This window comes from Podarcis melisellensis (genome assembly GCF_964234715.1).
Source record: "Podarcis melisellensis genome assembly, chromosome: 9".
NCBI lineage: Eukaryota > Metazoa > Chordata > Lepidosauria > Squamata > Lacertidae > Podarcis > Podarcis melisellensis.
In genome coordinates this window covers 50,397,403-50,418,902 of record NC_138541.1, presented here as the reverse complement: position 1 = coordinate 50,418,902, position 21,500 = coordinate 50,397,403, and the positions used below count along the sequence as shown (strand labels likewise).

At 41.3% G+C, this 21,500-nt stretch overlaps 1 protein-coding gene across 1 annotated transcript; it reads left to right on the top strand.

Annotated features, from left to right (window-relative positions):
• Window positions 1-1,666: 1,666 nt before the first annotated feature.
• On the top strand, window positions 1,667-20,995 carry CFAP97 (cilia and flagella associated protein 97). Its single transcript, XM_081926359.1, has 6 exons — window positions 1,667-1,816; window positions 5,470-6,377; window positions 6,457-6,528; window positions 14,223-14,491; window positions 19,431-19,581; window positions 20,460-20,995. Exons 2-6 carry the CDS (start codon window positions 5,501-5,503, stop codon window positions 20,591-20,593), a joined length of 1,503 nt encoding a protein of 500 aa, XP_081782485.1. The 5' UTR covers window positions 1,667-1,816; window positions 5,470-5,500; the 3' UTR covers window positions 20,594-20,995.
• The last annotated feature ends 505 nt before the right edge of the window (window positions 20,996-21,500 follow it).

The window sequence follows — 21,500 nt, the reverse complement described above, 5'->3', positions numbered from 1 at the left end:
TGACATGCTTTCAAACTGCTAGGTTGGCAGGAGCAGGGACCGAGCAACGGGAGCTCACCCCATTGCGGGGATTCAAACCGACGACCTTCTGGTCGGCAAGTCCTAGACTCTGTGGTTTAACCCACAGTGCCACCCGCGTCCCTAAAAGCTTACTAAGTGGCTAAAGTTCTGCACAGACAAGCGCATGCTAAGCTCTGATCTTCTCGCCACTTGTGGGGGCTCTCATGTTTGTTCCGTGCTTGCATTAGCAGTTTCATATATGGTTTTGGAAAGCCACCTAGCTTCCTGTCATGCTCTGTTGTTACAGTACCTATGTACTTTCCAAACCCTAAAAGGTCACATTTCCTGTAATTTGCTAAACTGGTAGATTCTTATCTCTATTACCGTAGCAGTCTGCAAATTCATGCAAGCATAGCAAGGCTTCTGCTATACCATGGTGGGGGGGGGGGCAGTTAACGTTTAATGTTAGAAACATCCTGGAGATAATGATTGTCCACTCGTCCACCTAGCCCTGTATCCCTTGTGGGTTGGCTACCATTGCCGTCAGAAAGTTCTTCCTGATCTTTAGCTGGCATCTCATTTCTTTCAAGTTGGGTCTTCTGTTGATGTAATCTAGAATAGCATTAGGGTTTTTTTATTTTGCTTTTTTTTGGGGGGGTGCTGCTGCATCACACTGTTGTCCCATGTTAAGCTTGTGGTCTACTAAGAACCACATTTACTACTGGCAGGCCAGAGTGTCGCCCATTTTATATTTGTGCAGCTGCTTATTCCTGCCTAAGTGTGGGACCTTACATTTGATAATTATTGCTAATTATTTTATATAACCAATGAATATAATGTGGACCTTATTCTCAAGTAAATATGCCTAGATCCTGCTTCAGGCTGTAACCCTAACGGCTGTTAAATTAAATGAGACTTGCACCATGATCCTACGCATTTCCTCAGAAATCAAAACAATGGGATTGAGTGATAAGCGTGTATTGAGCAGTAGCCTTGCAACACAGGGGTTTGCACGTTTAATCGGAAGATTCCACTTCTTAATGAGACTTAACCCCAAATTAGTGACCATATTAAGACTACTCCTTAACGCTTTTGGAATGCAACTTACGGTAAACACTCAGTCAGCCATAACTCACTTGAAAGGGAAGTTTAAGGCAACGGTTGTGTAGATGCCACGAGGAATTTGAGAACCAAGAGATCGCATTATTTACACTGATTGTAGCAGATCTTATTTACAAAACCCTTTGAGCAGCCTCGTGAAGGAGCCATCGAAGGAGGAGGAAGCTCTTAATGTTTATAGCACACCTTTAAGGGGCTCTCTTGACGCCGGGTGATGGCGACAGAAAAGGCAAAAAGATCCGAGATCCCCGTCTAATCTGCGGGGATTACATGCTCTATTTGCGGCATTGCCAGTCGCTACCATTTATCAGACAAAGATTTGACCTTAGCTAGAGAGTAAGCGGCTACGGCCGCCTAGCTAGCCTGCCGGCATATCCAAGATTAGCCGAGGAGTCTGCTGGCAGCCTAAGGGGCCACCTTGGCAAGCGCCTCTAAAACGGCGGCCCCCGAGGCAAAGCGAGCGAGCTCAAGGCTTCCACCTGCTGCATTGGAAAGGGAACTATTATACATGCCCACGCGGAGACGGAAGCAGCCTATTTTCCCTCCTCTCCCCAATCCCGCCCTTCCCGTGGTTACGCAAACACAAGGCCGGGCGGGAGAAGCCGGGCTTGGTGGAGAGCGCGAGGCGAGAAGCGCTCTCCGAAGGGGCCTCCAAGCGCCGGAGCGCTAGCGACGCCTTCTGCCCGCCCGGCCCGCGGTGAGTCCCCGAGCCTTGCCTGCCCCAGGCTGCTCGCCCTCCCGCCTCCTCTGCAGGGAGGTGGGAGTCGGCGGAGCCGCTGCTGCAGAGCGCCGACCCGCCGCCCTCCGACGCCTCGCCGCGGGCTGTGTAACCACAACAAAGCGGGAAGGTGGCGGGCGTGTGCCGGCCTTTCCTCCGACGTATCGGAGGAGCATTGGCCGTAGTGGCGGGGAGGGGGGGGTCCTGGCTTTTTCCAATCGAGGAGAGGAAGGGGTTTGCCCTCCGCCCGACCCCGCCTGCATGCAACCAGTTTTCTGCGCGTGGCTAGCCTACATGCAGCCTCCTCCGCCTTTTCGAGGAGCTCCTTAGTTAATCCTCCGTGCAATGTCGCTGCAATAATTATCATTAGGCTTCGGCTTGACGGGCGGGCGGGCTTTTGTCGCCAGCAAAGGTCGTTGCGGGAGGGGGGCGAGTTGCGCGCGATTATAGTCGCTCCCATTGCGCCCTGACGCATCGCGGTCACGACTCAGGAGGGAGGAAACCGCGCTCTTGACAGATGTCTTCCCAGGCAGCCGGAGCCTGTTTGGCTGTGACTGGGGAGGGCACGTGGCGTTTGAGATCTACCACGAATAGGGAATGCTTATGCCTTTTAGAAGAGTGAGCCTGAAGCCATCTCCCAGTGTTAAACTTCGCTTTGTGCAGGCAGAGGAGCGGTGGGCTTCCTGCATTCTGGGGTGGACCTGGTCTAGATAGGTAGCAGAATACTCAGATCTGGGTAGGTTGGGCTGTACTGCTTCAGATGCAAGTGATGGTGGGGAGGAAGTCTGTTTTGAATCCTTCATAATGTTAAACATACAAATGCCTCCCTGCAAGTAGAAGTGAGGCAGGGAAGCACATAGGAGACAATGATTCTAGCCCAGGCTTCTCTTTACTGTGCTAGCTTTCTACATGTAGGGAGATTTAATTTTTTTAAAAAAAATTAAAAAGCAATGCACCCACCTCACCAACAGTCTGAAGTGGTATAGATCATTCTACCACCTTCTTCATTTTTCTTTGCCATGGGCCAGGGAGTCCAGATCAAATAAAGCGGTATCCAGGCAGGCTGGAGCCTGCTTCCTTTTGTTTACCTCAATACATAGATACCTGTAGTGGTAAGATAAGAGAGTGGCAGAGCTTTACAGCATCTGTTAATATGGATCCTTTCTTTCTGTAAAGCAGGATTAGACAACCTGTGAGGGACGCGGGTGGCGCTGTGGGTTAAACCACAGAGCCTAGGATTTGCCGATCAGAAGGTTGGCGGTTCAAATCCCTGTGGCGGGGTGAGCTCCCATTGCTTGGTCCCTTCTCCTGCCAACCTAGCAGTTCGAAAGCACGTCAAAGTGCAAGTAGATAAATAGGTACCGCTCCAGCAGGAAGGTAAACGGTGTTTCCGTGCGCTGCTCTGGTTCGCCAGAAGTGGCGTAGTCATGCTGGCCACATGACCCGGAAGCTGTACACCGGCTCCCTCGGCCAATAAAGTGAGATGAGCACCGCAACCCCAGAGTCGGTCACGACTGGACCTAATGGTCAGGGTCCCTTTACCTTTACCTAGCCTTTCATATTGTTACAAAAACCTGGTGCCTGCCCCTCCCACTGCCGAGCAGCGGGAAGTTTGTGTCTTAATCCGTATCCCAATTAATCAAAATCCTAACATTTATTCATTCCTAAGGTTTAGGGGGAATACCCCTTAGTCTATAACAATATGCCGTATTTACTCAAATCTAATACTCACCTATTTTGGCCAAATTATGTTGTGAAAATTGAGGTGGGCATTAGATTTGATGGCGCATTAGACTCGAGTAAATACGATATTTGTTGGACTCTACCACCCATCAGCCCCATCCACCATTGCCAGTGGTCAGGGGTGATGGGAATTGTAGTCCAACAAAATTGGGAGCACAGGTACCGCACTCTCACTGTAAAACATACTTCCCATGACTAGAATAGTCCGGATCAGTGTTGCATGCCTGCCAGCGTGCTTGCCTTCTGCGTACACACAGTCGGCATCACATGCATCTGTGAAATGTTCTCTGCATCCTCCCTCGCTTTCAACAATGATACACAGGAAGCAACGGTGGCAATTATCAGACATTTTAAAAATTGTATTTTTCTATGTTGCATTTCCTTGAGCTTCCTATGGAAGCATTTTAGTGGCTTTCTATGTGAGACTTTGCCAGAAGCTGTCAATTCAGCGTGGTAAGGTTTTGTGCACCTTTAGATTATATGAAAATGTTAAGCTCAGAACAGAAACAAGCAATTCCATGCAATATCAATTTCCTTATGAAATGGTGGGAAAAGAAGCAACAAAATCCCCTCTAGGATCATTATTGTCTTTTTAAAAAAGATAAATGATTAACAGTCTGCATAGACTTAAAGTTGGGCAGAGATAAAGGTAAAGGTACCCCTGCCCGTACGGGCCAGTCGTGTCCGACTCTAGGGTTGTGCGCCCATCTCACTTAAGAGGCCGGGGGCCAGCACTGTCCGGAGACACTTCCGGGTCACGTGGCCAGCGTGACGAAGCTGCTCTGGCGAGCCAGCACCAGCGCAGCACACGGAAACGCAGTTTACCTTCCCACTATAAAGCGGTACCTATTTATCTACTTGCACTTAGGAGTGCTTTCGAACTGCTAGGTGGGCAGGAGCTGGGACCGAAAGACGGGAGCTCACCCCGCCGTGGGGATTCGAACCGCTGACCATACGATTGGCAAGTCCTAGGCACTGAGGTTTTACCCACAGCGCCACCTGCGTCCCTGGGCAGAGATACAGGGATGCAAACTTAAGCAGCTCTATAAGACCTCTAGCTCCACCTACGTTTCATATCCAATCCTCCTTCTTTAACTTTCCACATGCTGGCAGAATCCCACCACTCCAAATGGTTAGGTCACATTGAAAGCGAAATCAGAACCTGTGGTCTATCACTTGAGTTGCTGCTTATGCTTCCACAATTGGAAGCATTCTAGACAATCAAGCGCAGAATCCTGGAGATGGAATTCCAAACCCTTCGTTGCACAGCCAATAAACCCTGTTCCCCATTGGGGTTGGGAATTCCACCCTCTTTGGCCAGGACATTTCATATTTACACCAGCTTTACGATCCCCACCTACTCAAAGCTCTTTCCCTCGCAAGATTTAATGTCTTATCATCTACAGTTTTGCAAGGTAGATTTTTGAAAATCCCATACTCTGATACTGCCCTTGTGGCACAAAACAGGTTGAATGCATCACACACGTTTTGTTTTATTGGCCATTTTATGCAAAAATATATGATAAGTATTTTGCCCCCTCATTGAAGGAGGGGATTTATCACACTGGCTCTTCTAGGGTTTTCTATCTGCTGAACGATTGTAGTAATGACGTTCTGGAGTATGTGGCAAAATGTTTGAGTGACGCCATGAAATTACATCACCATAGGTCCTAAGAGCCATTTTCATACCTCACAATGTTTGGACAGCTTTATCCTAAAGTATCTCCTACTATGTTTTGTTAACTGTATTGTGTTCTGATCCGTGTATAGAATGCACTTTTTCTATGCCAATAAAGGAGATTGACTGATTGACTTGTAGTTGTGGAGTGGGTTTTGAACCTATATTTTTTTTAATTTCTCAGTTAGTAATTCTGGTGTTCCATTTGCAGGAACCGCATTTCAGCACCTTTTTTTTTTATCATGGACCGTATGTATGAAGATGTGTCAGACTGTGAAGTGGATCACTCTTTCTTCGATAGTGACTTTGAAGAAGATGCGGCGAGGAGAGGAGCAACAACAAAAACAGATGAGAAGGGAAGTGGTGAGCACACACAAACGGAAGATACGATTACAGGCAAACCTGGCTTGAACACGGAAACCAAAGTGGTGGAGGATAACTGTACTGAGGAAGAGGACAAAGCAAATAAAGATACAGAATCTCAGGAAGGGGAGGAATTAATCAATGGCGCTTGTGATCCTGAAAATGCTGTGTCGTCGTTAGCTTCTCTAAATTCAGAAAAGGCAAGTACATCTGGTAGGATTTCAGCACAAGGTAAAGGAACGCATGGAAAAAATATTTCCTCTCAAGTTGACCAAATAGTTAAAGCACCTGAGGAAAACTACTATACAGATGAAGAAGACAGTAGCGATGACAGCAGAAACCAGAGGGTTAGACTTAAGTTGTCTAAGCAGTCTAATAGTGCAAAGGTTAGCAAGAATATTGCAGTCAGTTCCTCCTCGTCTTCCTCCTCCTCACATTGCCTATCCTGTAGTTCTGATACAGACTGCTCAGATTCAGACAGTTGCTTGTCAGACTCATCCTGCTCTTCTTCAAAAAAGAAAAGCAAATGTAGCTTGGCGCTTCTTTCTCTGAGACAAAAACCCAGCCCAGGAATTAAATCGGTGGAAGTAAAACCCAAGCTCGGTGACTATGCAGAAGACTCTGAAGATACTGTGACTGATGTGACTCCTCTGTCAACTCCAGACATCAGCCCCATCCAGTCTTTTGAACTTGCAGCATCTAATGATAAGAAACTAAAGGTTAAAAGACAAGAAAATGTGAGCCAGGAGTTATATGGTAAGCATGAGGTGCAAAAAGCTTTACACTTTTGAGGAGAACAATTACAAGCCCTGACTGAATTTCTGTTTCTCCTTAGAACCCGACTTGGATCACAAATGTCATCAAAAGGTCCTGCAGGAGGCTGTGGACTTGAATCATCTTTTGAAAGGTGACATTTTCTTAACTTTAAAAATATGGGATTTGCTCTCAAAATAATAACATTCTGATATAATATGTATGTCTCTGCTGTTCTTTCAGATCTGGATAAACATTTTCCGTTTTTCCCTTGAGTTCTATGGAACAGCAATTGTTAACAAAAATATTTGTTTGGTAAAGTTATTATTTAGATAGACTGCACTCTATACACGATAAATGTCTTTTCAATTTATTTCTGTTTATTACATTTATATTGTGCCTTCTCTCCAATGAACTCTAGGAAGGACACAGAGTTTTCCCTGTCCATTTTATACTTCCATCAACGCATATAAGTTGCTATGGAGGTTTGGCTGATAAATAATTACAGGACCAAGGTTTCCCATTCAAGGGGGACTGGGGAAACTTGGTTATCTCCTGAAAGATAAACCTGGTGTGGTGATCCTAGTTCACCAAGGCCCTCCCAACCCAATTTTCCTTCTACTCACTTTCGCCCCACAGCAACAACCAGATCTCATGGTTCATCATAACAATGGATACTTGTATATTTATAGTAAAATAAGTTATTATTTTCAAGTGGCAGTTTCATGTCCTCAGTTGCACATAAGTTCACACATGCCTTTCCTCTGCAGGAACTATCCAGGTGTCAGTCTTGGGGAAATAGTGTCTGATATTAGCAACACAAAATTACATACTTCAGTCGTAAACTGAATGTTACATTTTTCAGGCACTTTTGAAAGAGGGTGATAAATCAAAAGAGCGAGGGGAGGGTATTCCAATTAATTCTTGAAAATATATGATATATAAAAAGAAACTCAACATCACCCAAAAAATAAATATGGATTATTAACCGTTTAAGTCACTTTGATGTAGAATGGGAGTACACATTAGCTTAATCATGGTTTTTGAATGTTTAAAGATATTTAATCAGATCAAGACTGAAAGGATCTCAGATCATCATTGCTTTAAAATGTGATGCTAGAACACTATTCATATCCTTTGATAATGATAAATACTTATTCATCCTCTTGCACTTGAATTCTGGATAGACTTATTTTCAAGGTAATATTTCTTCTGTTCTTGCATCACTGGTAATTTGGTTTATGAAAGCGTATGTTCTTTAACTGTTAACACTCCAGAAGAGCCTTGATAATGTATGCATCTTTTCTCAGGTGAAGAGAATTTTATTTTCTTTCTTGCCAGCAGCCCCAGAGACAACCTGAAACCTCATTTTAATGTCTGCTTTCTTCTCTCACATTGCATCTTGAGATTGTGATCAGATGCAGACTCCATCTGTCATCCAACTTTTCCCTTCTCTGCCTCCCCCCTTGCTCTGTTTGCCATCTAGCCTAATATAGAGTTCCTGCCTTCTAATTTGTGGCATTTGGGTTGACCTAATAAAGGTATTGCCCAAATACAGACTTTGGATTTTTTTTCCTTGCAGCCCAACTTCTCCTTTTGCGTACCTTTTTTCATGTCACATATTTACACAATGCAAAGACCACGCTGTTTTAGCCTCCTGTTTAGCCTCCAGTTTTTGTAATGCAAATATAAAAATGTTCTGTAGATGAAGGGAGCCATTTGTCTGTCTCTGAGCATAAGTGAGTTAGAATAGGACTCTTAGAACAGGCTTCCTCAACATCGGCCTTCCAGATGTTTTTGGCCTACAACTCCCATGATCCCTAGCTAGCATGACCAGTGGTCAGGTATGATGGGAATTGTAGTCTCAAAACATCTGGAGGGCCGAGGTTGAGGAAGCCTGTCTTAGAATGCAATTGGAGCTCTCTAAACACAGCTCTGGGTCAATTAGCGGAAGAGGCTGCTTTACTTCTCAGTAGCTCATTAGAGTTTCTTGACAACTTGTATTGACTCAATTGGACATGCACGTCAATGCATGATAGGGAACGGAAGTCTTCCTTGTACACAAAACAATAAACGATAGAAATTAGCACGATAAACCACAGATTTCAGTCCACCCAGAGAGGACATTTTCCACATTATGACTCATTCGGAAGAGCAAGTACAGCCCAGTTTTGCAAAAGAATGGGATAAATTATGTGTCCTGCGCTCTCTTTACCAGTTAAATGCAGCTAAGCTGCAGAATTTAGCATAAATAAATAAATAGATTATTAGCTATTAATTTTTTAATGGGAGGAATTATGTGTCCTGCGCTCTCTTTACAAGTTAAAGGCAGCTAAGCTGCAGAATTTAGCATAAATAAATAATTAGCTATTAATTATTTTTTTTACCGAACTTCATCTAAAGATCATAGGATGATTTACAATATAAAAACAAAAAAACTACATACCTAGAACATAAATAAGAACAATAACACCCCACCTACATGCACAGTTTAAAAGGCCATAGATTGCTTAATTAGCCAAAAGCCTGGGAGCGGAGGGTTGTTTTTGCCTGGAACCTGAATATAGGTAATGAAGGCTGCAGGTGAGCCTCCCTGGGGAGAACATTCCACAAGAGGGGCGCCACCACAGAAAAGGCCTGTTCTCACATTGCTGCCCTCCAGACCTTTTGCGGAGGAGACACACAAAGAAGGGCCTCAGGTGATGATCGCATAGGCATATCCTTTTGTTTTAGAAAAGTTTTTAAAAAGTTAAGAATGTAACCAATCTAGAGATAACACCAGTATGACTTCAAATGTTGTGGAATGGTTATTGGCTGGAGTTGACAGTTCTGGAATTAGTACAAATATATGTAGTTTGTTGAATGCTTTCTATCATTTGATTACACTGCTCTGATATGAGATGTCCAGTGCCAATCTATTATGACGCACTGCTGATGTCATGTAAGCAGATTCTGTATTATGACATCCTGGCAGTAATCATTGCAGCATCAGAAGTGTTTCAAGAGTTGAACAGCAGGAAAGAGGATTTCTCCATACAATTAGACTTGATATAGATCAATGTGATGAAACATCCCAGGTTTCAGGAATTTGCTGGCAGAAAATAGGTGAGTGCTGTAGGCAGAAATTAGAGAGATGAATTTAAACTTTAAGGGGGAGCATCAAAGAGAGGTTACTTTAATGGGCAAAATGTTAAACATGACTTGGAATATGTAACTAAACATTTCTGTAGTCAAAATCAATCTACATTTATTTTGTACAGCACCTAGCACATAGTTTCATCCTAATCCTGGAAACAGTCTGGGTGCTGCCATAGACCACCTATTTAATAAAAATATGTATACTGTACACATGTTATATGTAAGCTCTGGTTTTAAGCCAGGATTGTCTCCAGAAGGATTTTGCAGTCCATGGATAGGTGCAATATTCTAAGGATATGTGAAGTTGTTCATGGTAGTCTGTTGTCATAGTCTTGGTTCCAGTGTCTTACCTGCAGAAGCGGATAGGGCAGGAAGAACTGTAGATTGGTTTTGGCTTATAGATAGGTAGATTGGCTTATAGTTGAGACACATAGATGTATTTATCCTGGGCGGGCATAGCTAATATCGATGGCATCAATTGTCATTTTATAGTGATCACAGCTTTCCAGTACAATTTGTAAGACATCTTTGTTTTGATTATCTCACAATTGTACATAAAATATATTTGATAATGAAGTCCCTTTTAAGTTCAACATGATCACCCTTACAAAGTTTTAACAGATTACATTAAGTACTGTATATCCCAAACTGCCAAACCAACTGGTATTGGTTTACAAATACCACCCAAAATATTTACTTATTTGTGACCATTTTGCAAAAGTTGCCAAAGAACATGCCTGGGGCTTGACTCCTTGGTGCAGCTGAATCAGACAAGTCTTGAATACAGCTATTAAGCTCTGTGTTGATGTTCATGCAGATTATTTGTTGCTGGACGAGTCTCCTTTATTCCTAACCATCATCCCTGGTAAGCTAATATCGTAAGGGATGATGAGAGCTATAGCCAAAAAACATCTGGAGGACCATAGTTTCCTTATCCCTGTTCCAGATTGTTAACTTCTACCCATGGTGAAAGGAGAAAACCTGGTGCCAGGTAACAAATCAACAATCTCTTAATCAGGGCTTTTTTCAGCCGGAACTAACTTCCACCTCTCATGTGGGCGCCATAAGCATTCTAAGAGAAGGAGGGAAGTGTTTGTGATGAATTCCAGCACCTCTTTTTCTAGAAAATTAGCACTTCTCTGAATGAATCTATAGTAATTGTGGTGACAGAGTATTCTTGAGCACATTTTTGGCTATATGAAAACACTCCTATATTATTTGTAGGAGGGGGGCCAGAAGTGGAAAACTCCCTTCTTGTGCCTTAGGACTTTTGTTTTACCTTTGTTTATGATGGCATTGCTTATGAAGCAGAAGCCAAATGTTCACGGTATGCACATTTTTAACTGTTCTCAGTGAGGTGTAGGAAAGATTAGTCTTGCACAACTTCACTGTATATTAAATCTAGCAACAATCATTTTAATCTACTAATCTAGGAGTTTTAAGATTTCACTTCGTTTCCTAAGGTGACCTTGTGTTTCGGTATTAAACAATACATTTTTAACTGTCCTCCATAGGGACTGTATGATAGAGCAAGACTGGGGTGCTTTATCCATTGCAGAGAACTAAAGCACTCTAATTTAGAAGAAATTATCTATGTAGAAGCTTCAAGCAATGAAGGGTTGAGATGTGTAAGTGACTCTTTAATATGCAATATTTAATAGTTGTTTTGCCACATTCCAATATGTAAAGCATTAGAACAGAACATGTAAAGGTTGTCACTGGCTAAATAACCACACAGCTGGTCCTCTGTGCACAAAGGTTCTTTGGACTTGTTTGTTTCATCCACATCTTTTTGTTGGCCAGGTCACAAACTATCATGCAGGCATAAATGTAATCTTTTGATGTAATTTCACTTACCTCACCTAGCACTCCACTGCCAGATACAAAACAGTTTTCTGTGAGTAGAAGGGCACCTTTGAATCAAACCTGTTGTATTTAACTGAAGTACAGGTGGAGTAGTGCTAACTTAGAATTGTATACTGATATATTGGGAGAAACTGAGCACATGGAAGAATAACACTTTTAATTGAGTTTAATTTCACACTGGCGTGAAATTCAGTACTAAGTAGTGTGAGAGCACCTTTTATTAATTTTGGGGAAACTTATCAGTTTTTGTGATTTTGCTGGAAATAAACCATTCCCTTTCTTCACTGTATGCACCTCATGACACTGTTCCCCTAGCTGCAACTCTTCTACCAGTTCTTGGTATTTCGCCCCTAGCGAAGATGGGTATTAGGATGGAACAACTAGCTCTCTTCTCTGTATGCATTGGCTTTTCCTGTTAGGTTTCTTTCTTAATCCTGGCTTATAATTACTTATCAACCTAGCAGTTTGAAAGCATGCCAGTGCAAGTAGATAAATAGGTACCACTGTGGCAGGAAGGTAAATGGTGTCTCCGTGTGCTCTGGTTTCCATCATGGTGTTCCGTTGCCCCAGAAGCGATTTAGTCATGCTGGCCACATGACCAAGAAAGCTGTCCGTGGACAAATGCCAGCTCGGCCTGAAGCAAGATGAGTTCCACACCCCTTAGTCGTCTTTGACTAGACATAACTATCCAGGGGTCATTTACCTTTACCCTTTTTACCTTATCATCATTATTTATTATGTTTCTGTTCCACCTTTCCTCTCAACATAGCCCAACATAGCAATCAACTAAGCAGCAAAACAGTGCAACATAAAATAAATTATATTTAAAACCTCTTAAAACATCAAGAATAGCTAAATGTTTTGTTAAATAGTTGCATACCCCTACAGCTAAAATCTCTCTCTCTTTCCATGAACTGTGTAGCCCTTTCCCAAAACTTATTTTCCTACTGTTTGAAGTTTATCATACTGCTTATTATTTCAATCTTGGTCACTAGTGTAAGGGTTTGGAGAGTCACCTAGAAGCTTATCTAAGAGTAGTGGAGGTCCCTATCCATGCAGAGTTTCTGAACACACCATTCAACAGACCATATGTTCCCTTGATTTCTGTAGGGTTTGAACCTAATTAAGATTTAAAATTTATGTACCACCTTCTGTCTGCTTTTACTCTTGCCATTTAAGTCCCTAAAGACAAATCAAACTTGTTCAACAATTTCAGGCTCTCTAACATCACTGTGGGTTTTTGTTACACTTACAAGGGAGTTGCCTGCCCAAGACTCACACCTTAAGGCTACCATCAATTGCATAGTTGTCTGCTTTGCTGCAAATTGGGAAGCATTTGATTTTAAATTCCAGTCCATGGTTTACTTTTGATAAACTAAACAGCAAAAAGTTACTAGAGGATATGTATCTGTGCCAGAGGCCTCTGAAATAAACTGCCTACTGTAAACAAATCAGTTGAACAGTCTCATATCCATTCAGCAGAAAGCAACAGTTTCTTTTCTTCATGTGTGGTAGAATCATAGGTTAGAAGTAGGCAAGATACTTCCTTGAAGATGACCTAAGCACTCCTGAAATCATCAGTAATCAAGGCTTTTGCTCAGAGACGGTATACTTCCTACAATGCTAGAAGCTGAATCATGGAAATGAAATCCTACAATTCCCAGAATGAAAAAATGCAAGGCAAATGTCGAGAAATGTTTGTTTAAATATTTTGTGCTATTTGTAGGCCCTTTGCCATGTCACTTTGGGTTGCTTAACCACACCTCTGTGCCTAACTCAATAGCACACAAGGTTGAAGAACAGAGTATCTGGTGTTTGAAACTCTAAAACATACTGACCTTGGCTAATGCTCATGTTTCTTTCAGCAGTGTACATATTGCCAATGATGAGAAATGTAAGTTGATATAGTGTGGTTCTCCAAGTATGGAGAGACTCTTCCATAGCAACTGCCAGTGTAGGACATCTTAACTCAGGGATCACCAATATGGTACTTGTGGGTAGACTACATGTGACTACAGGGTCTCTTCCTGCATCCCTCTGCCTGCTGAAATTAGACTTGAAGCATTTTGCTATAGCTAATAAAATAGGTTGTGATAAGCACCCACAATAGTATCTCCAGTTTGCAAGTGTGCCTCTGGTTTTAGAACTTTATCTTAACTGCATGTACATTTTCAAAATTATCTATATTATCAGCTCACCATGTATTTCTAGATGTGGCCAAGTGCTCACATTGCCCAGTCCTCGCTCATGTTTAAGAATTATAATGCACATCAGGTCTTCATAGACCCAGCTTCACATATGTGTTGGATTCCTCCTTAAGTATACTTCTGTGCTATGTCATGACTTTTTATGGCTTACATGCATTCTGTTTCTTTTGTTTGGAAACAAATGAGAGTTGGTGTGCCTCTTACGCTTGGAGCCTAATATTGCAACCTTACGCACAATTTTCTAGAACCAAGTGCCATTGAACACACTGGGATAAATAACCTTGCAAAAGAGTGCACTGCAAGTATTCTCCAGTGCCATGGTAGTGGCAGTATTGTGTTCTCTCTAGGCTAGCCTTTCCCAGTCTGGGGCCCTCTGAGTATTTGGGCTACAACTCTCAGCAACATAAGCCAGCATAGTCAATGGTTTGGAGCATTATGGGAGTCATAGTGCAGCAATTCCCACAGGACACCAGGCTGGCAAAAGCTGCTGTAAGCTTTTGCTACGGCTGAAAATGAGGTGACCCACTCACTTAAGTTAACTGGTTAAATCTGAACTCAGATATTTCTGGATTTCAAGTGAAGATATACAACCCCCTTCATCTATGTTGGCTTCTCAAAGGTTTACTTGTTTTTAAAGCTTTTCTGCAGCTGGAGAAAAAAGAACAACAGAAGCTGGTCTTGGATCAGTCCTCTATAGGGTCAAGGAAAAACTACTCTTTCACAAATGAGGAAGTTCGGCAAATTGATCGGGAGAACCAAAGGCTCTTAAAGGAATTGACAAAGCACTCTGCAAAGCCCAGGAGCAAAAGTGCCTCGCTGAAGAAGCCTCCAGGCCCAGCACCGAAGATGTACCACAGTGCCATCAACAGGCAGAGAGAGCAGCAAAGGATTGACAGAGAGAATCTGGTTAGTTGAAGTTTCTTTCGTTTATTAAGCGGAGTTTTGTACCTACTAAGTGCATCTATTACAATCTTCAATATGTCATTGAGCAGTGTCATTGTACTATTCCTATGATTTGGAGAGATGTGTCATTGTAACATCCGCCACATTCTGTCCATGTTCAACCCAAGAGGGAAGAGGGGGAACCAGCCAACCAGAAAATAAAAAGCAGTATAAAAATGGCATGCCCCCAGCATCCCTGGAAACACAACCGCACTCCACCATTGTGTGAACTATGAAGTCCACATGCCACCCACATGGAGAAGGAAGGAGTGAACCCCCAGCAATGATACAGCCCCCAACTGCAATACACACTACCATGGTGCAGCACACCCAGTCTTATCGGCTGCAGTGCGATAGTCACATCTCCCTCCTCATTGACCCTGTTCCATGCCCTTCTTGAGTACTTTCCCCTGGCTGGAATGTGTTCCTAAATTTTGATAATTTCTCTTGGGCTGCGTACACACTGTACCTTTAAAGCACATTCTTTCCCTCAAAGAATTCTGGGCACTGTGGTTTCTTAAGGGTTGTTGGGAACTGTAACACAGTGAGGGGTAAATGGCGCCCAGAATTCTTTGAGGGAAATAATGTGCTTCATATACGCTTTAAAGGGATAGTGTGCATGCTGCCTTATTTGTCTGGATGCACAGTTGTGTGTAAACCTTTTGACTCTTTTGCATGGTTGAGATGCGGCCTACTATATACAAGGGCTCCACACCTCCGATAAGGAGTGGGTTGGAGGGATCCCTATCTACCACACCCTAGGAAAAAAGAAAGTTGACTTGAGGAGTTCTTGAACTGTCATCTTGGTAGCAGAAGAAAAGAAGAAAAACACATTATGTAGTACCAAGAGAGTACATTAATAGTGTGTCAATAGCACGAAGAATGTAGCCCACAACATAAAATGAAATGGAAATAATTGAGGCGATAGCTAGCAGTCAGTTTCATTATCTGTATCTTTGCTTGTTCCATTACCATTGAACCATTGTTGTAACCATAGTAACACATATTGAGGCAAATGGAAACTCGCATTTCCATGTAATAGGTCTTTATCTAGAGCTGATCAAATAGTAATATAATGTAATTTGGCAAAGTATTATTACATGCAGGAACAGAGAGAGTTTGATTCATGGTCTGTCTGCTTTTTGCATAAGAATTCTGATCTCTGCTAAGGGTTTATGAATCCTAAATTTGCAGTAAATTACATAATGTACTCTGTCTCTCCAATACTCAGGATTTTATTTTAAAAATTCCTATACTAAGACGTCTAAGCACTTGATGCCTTTCATTGTGTATCCCCACCCTGCAATCCCATTGCTCTGTTGGTCTCTTTCTGAACCTTCACAGGTTCAATTATATTCTTTTGAGGTGCAGCAACCACAAATGCATACAAATATTCTGGATGTAAATTCATTGCAGAATGGTTTGATGACAGTATGATACTGTAATTCCCACACACACCCTCTTAACACATCTGCAGTTGCATTATTCTTCATAGCATCAGATATATTGACTTATACACATACTTGGTGAATTTTGTGCCATGAGGTTGGTCCATGTACGTTTTCTTTATCAGGGCTTAAATTATCTGCTAAGAGCTGTAGACAGAAATATCTGTCCATGTTTTCACCAAGAGGCAAATGTATTTGTTCTTTGCTTGTTGGTTCTTTTGATATAATGTAATTGCATTGAGCTCATATTTCCCAGTTTTAGCAACCACATCCCTCGTGCTCTAAATGAAATAGATTGACCACACTTGTTCAAAAAACTAGTGATCTTTCAGAAGATTGACCTAAAAGGTTCTTTTTGGGTGAACTCTAACTACCGAGTGTTCAATTTCTGTTTTGGTTATTTAGCATTTCATTATAATTACCCAGGTTGCATTTATACTTCATTTAGTTATTGGTACATAGTTAGCTTGTCTTTAGTCATGGGTCCCATTCTAAAGTCAATTATCCTTTTAAATCTTTTTTTCCTTTGTATCATATTTTTCTATATGCATTCCTACGTAGGGGAGCAGATCTTCCATGTTGTTTTCTGCTACCCTTCCTAGATAGAAACACATTTACAGGTTAAAACAAAGTTTATAGCTTATTTTGAAGTTTTCATTTTTCCTCACTTGGCAGGTGTCCTTTCAATGTGACTGTTCAGCATCAATGTAATTTGCTGGACTTGTTCAGATATAACACTAAGCCATGGTTTAGTGTTATGATAACAGCCCACAGAATGCCTCAGGCCTGCATCCTTCTTTCATTAGAGCCATGAGGAGAGGTTCAGAAGTTTTCACTTCCATTTTAGATTAACTGCAGTTTGTCATGTCATCCAAACTCTGACAAACTAATTAATTTTAATGATGGGGTTTTTTTCTGAAAAAAGCCAAATAGTGGTTGATAAAGCTGGCCTGTTTCAGTTAATCATAAGGAAGATTAACCACAGTTTAGGGATCGGGCGATGAGCTAAACTGCAGTTAATTTGAAGTGGAAGTGGAAGCTTCTGACTTTGCCATAAGAAGGAACCCACAATCTCAAAAGTTACTGGGGTTTGCTCTTGTAATGCTAACCTATGGTTTAGACTGAGTTATATCTGAAAACAGCCTTTCTGACAATTGATACGTAATAGCCTCAGGACGCTCTTTCCTGACCATTGTGAAATAACTAGTTATATATAATTTACCTTATAGCATAAATTTTTGTATGAGTAAGATTTCCACTTGCATTTTAAAGTAACCTTTTATTTTTACATTCCCCACTGCTCTAGATTATAGTCAAAGCCCTTTCTTTGCCATTTCTCTCTATTTTCCCCTTAATACATTGTTAAAGTAAGTCTTTGTTCAGTTAGTGCAAGAACATTTTCCTGGGCTCTCTCCAAGCACCACATCGATAGCAATGTAAGTTTAAATAAATTTTGAAGTCCTCAGTCTAAATTGATTATCTCCCCTGCCCTTGGTTTTATGAAGACAACTTTTTAAGCACCTTAATCCAAAATTTCCTTTACTATGCTTCTGTTACTTCTCAGAACCAAATATCAGACTGCAAATTTATTTATTTATTTTTTTGTTGAATGACAGTGGAACTTGTCCTTATAGTAAGGAATATTTCAGTGCAACTGTTAGTAGTAGCAGTGATACAGGGTAGTATTTAGCTAAGTTTACTAAACAGGAGTAAAATGCTAACTTGCTAAATTGAGTTGAAATCCAATGCAAATTACCTCTGCAAATTAACCTTATTTGTTTATGGAAATGTTCCAGTTCATTTTTTTCTGGAAAGTTCACAACAGCACTTATTTTTTATCTGTATTGGGGGAAATGAACCAGTGCCAAGTAATACAGGATATTCTGTGTGTTCTGGACATTTTTATATAGACAGCTGTTTATACTGGACAAAAACCAGTTTCCTGTTTTTCCTGTGACTGTTACATGTAAACAGAATTGGCAACGTGAAGTACGTTGCTGTAGCTGAAGAGATTTTTCTTCTAGAAAAGCATTTCCTCTTTTTTATTATTACATTTTTATCTTGCCTTTCCCCCTTCTTCTGTGAGGTAATCCTGACTGCAAGATTTTGACTGGCCCAAGATCACTCAGATGTCTTTTAGGCAGGGAAGGAATTTGAACTTGGACTCTCCCTAATCCAAGGCAGACATCCTTTCCACAACACCACACTGAGACACAAACACACTATCTCCTTGCATACTTGCCCATACTAAATATTTAGATTTTATACGACCCACCAGTCGCATCAAGCAAAATGATTGCATTGATGTGTCTGATAGTTTTGGGTTTTCTGTTAGAGAAGCAGGGATAAAAACCTGAAAATGTGGAGTTAAGGTACGAGATAGAAATTTTATTTCTAGTTCAACTAGCTAAAGAAGCTAAATTTAGATTTGAAATGTACTCTTCTGCCTCTGCTGTGATAAATAATTCTGGTTTCTGTTGCAAATTAAATTAGAGGAGACATCATATAAACAAAGCCAAACACCTGTCCAAGAGTCCAGTGGCCAGTTGTTTCATAATTCATGTGTAGCTGGTAGCTTCAGTGTGTGGTCTCCCTCACATTTGACTTCCATTTTGAATATAGCACTGTTGCGGGGAGTAAGTTTGAGCTTTTAAAAAAACAACCGCATTTATTTAAGTGCCAAATATAAGAAAGAAGAAGGGAAAAACAAAGAAAGATCAGGGGGCAGGGAGATGGAGGCAGAGAGTGACAGTACACGCTGTCAACACAAATCAAGAATATAATAGCTATCAGTACTTCCTTCAAAAACTAAATACAAAAGTCAGTATAAGCTATCGAGATAGGTATCCTCGTGAAATTGGTGTTTATTAAAAAATATGTTGAAGTGTAGCAAGGGTGGCGAGGCCCTCAGGCAGTTGTTCAATGGATAGTGTGTGTTTATTCTTTCAAGTTCAAAATACCTTGGCAACAAGAAGGGCTCACAGCTTCTGTTTTCCTTCCATTAATCCCTATGCTTATAGGAATATTGTTTAAGAGTATCTGAACATAAATTACAACAGGAGTGGTAACTGCAGCGATTAGATTACTATTTGGCCCTCGCCAGTAAACGATACTTAAGCCACAATACAGAAAACAACAAAATTCACAACCTGACCCTATTAGCTGATCTTATATATAAACCCAACAATCACACTAAAGTTTGACACTGCCTTTTTGTTGGTGTTTGAATTAGGCTGGTAGGAAACATAATGTGCTACTTTACCATTTAATTGTTTTATCAACAACATGGCTTGGTTTAGTTCTTTAAAAGTAAGCTTTTCTGCTGCCCATGATTCCCTAACACAAATTACCGGTATATCATAGCAAAGAAACGGCTTTTAGCTTTAACTAGTTATGATAACTGCTATGGGTTTTCTCTAAACAAAAAGTAATATTTTTAACAAATTTAATTTAAGGCTTTTTTGAAGAGGCTTGAAGCAGTGAAACCGACGGCTGGAATGAGGCGCTCTGAACAGCTCATGGACTATCAGCGGCAGATGAGTTACCTCAGTTCTGCTCCCTCTCCAAGGCGAGGGAAGTCTGCCTTAAGCCACCACAGCCCTTCTCGTAAGCAGAGTTTGCGCTTTTTCATTATGTATTTTTTGTAATAGTGAATCATGCTTTCAAGTATACATGCATAATCCTGGATGTCTTCATCCCCCAGTCTCAACATGATTCAAATGTGTGAAAAGAAAAGAAAATTACTAAAGCCCAGTATTTACTCCCATATGCAACTTGCATTGCTCTGTGTGTGTCGCCCTTCATGTCCAGCTAAGCTTTGAGAGTTATATGGTGAGATGAACAATCCCATTCTCAGATTTTTCTTGCAAACAAAATGTTTTGGGCAACATGACTACCAAATTACAGCCTTCTAGCGAATGTTGATTATTTGTAGAGCTCATGTTCCCCCTTTTAAAGGAAGTCCGCATTACTTTTCATCATCTTCTAGTCCCCTGGAGTGTTTTGGGTTAGGGTTACTTGTGCACTAAATTTCAGATTATTATTTTTTGTGTTAATATTTTATGGAAAAGTTTTCCATTATAAAGAAATAAATTGACACAAAGAAAAAGAGAAGAAGAAAACAAAAAGAAAAAACAATATATGAACATTTACGGAGTGGAAAATCAGATTTCTTGATTCTGTGGGGGTACATTTCAAGAGCGAAATACACGTTACGGGTTGGATCCAAAGTGTTGCTCCAAATGTCCTAGATCCTCAGAAGTGGCTTTTTGAGGGTTCAGAAGACAGCAGCAGAGAGCAGGCATGGAGAAAGCCCCTTCCCATGAGCTGAGCCCCATTTGCAATTGTTAAGACCCTAAACCAATATTTCTGATCATAAAATGTGGAGTTGCTTGCATAGATTTTAGATGGCTTTGTTTTTCAAAATGGTAGAGTTATGCAAGCACCTTAACACTGTCCTCCCTTTTCTGTGTCCTTCCCCACAGGTGGTGCTTCGCGAGCATCCAGCCACAGTGCATCTAGTACCGTGAGTCGGAGAAGTGAAAGACCCGTTTATGACTCATCCAGTGGTGCCCTGCAGCGAATGAAACCCACTAGTATCCGTGCTGCCTGGCTCTAAGTTATTTGCACTTTGCCACCAGATTTTTAATTCTGATGTATTTGCAGATTGCTGTAAAGGCTGTGCAAGAGTATTGTAATATTCACTGTTGGTGATTAAAGGACACTGGAAAGTGATATTAACTACAAACAGATACAACACTGATTATTATTATTGTTGTTGTTTTTTGAGCAAGCAAGATCTTTACTATATGTGTTGGATAATATCTTCCCAATCAGTATTTCTGCTAATGATATATTTGTATAAGAAAAGTGGCACTGTAAATCTTATTTATGTTCTTCAGTCACAACTGAAGTTCAGATGTGAAGAGTAGAGGGTGGACTTCTAGCACTTTTGGACCAGTGTAAAAGTGTAAAAAAAATGCATTTCATTTTTCATTGTACAATAAACATTTGCATTGGATTAGTTGCTCAATCTTTTGTTTCTTACAGTGTAGCTGCTGTTTTTAATTTAGCAGAGTCAATTTATTTAGTCTTCAAGGAGAATTACATCGCTGGTGTTCAGTATAATTATTTATGAGGTCTTGTGGAAATGATAGAGTGACGATATGCAGTACAATTCAACTCCGTTTCTTTCTGGTGATTCTTAAAATGGTTCTCTTTGGCTGAGTGCTTTCAGATGAGCTTATGCTTTGCTGCTGCTTCCGTGCCACATTCCAAGAATGATTTTTGATCAGGTCTCCATGCTCAATACTGATATATGTTATCTTTAAATGTTTTAATATTACATGTATCCAGTAGCAGTCAGAATGGAGGGGTGGAGGTGCTTATGTGACCCTCCCCTTGTGTTGCTGTGCCCTTACCAGGAGGGGCAAGACAAAGGCGTACCTCATGCGGTGTGAACACGCTGGCAGGAGCACCAGATGTGTTTGCACCCCATAGGTCATCTTGCTTCTCTGCCTCTTCGT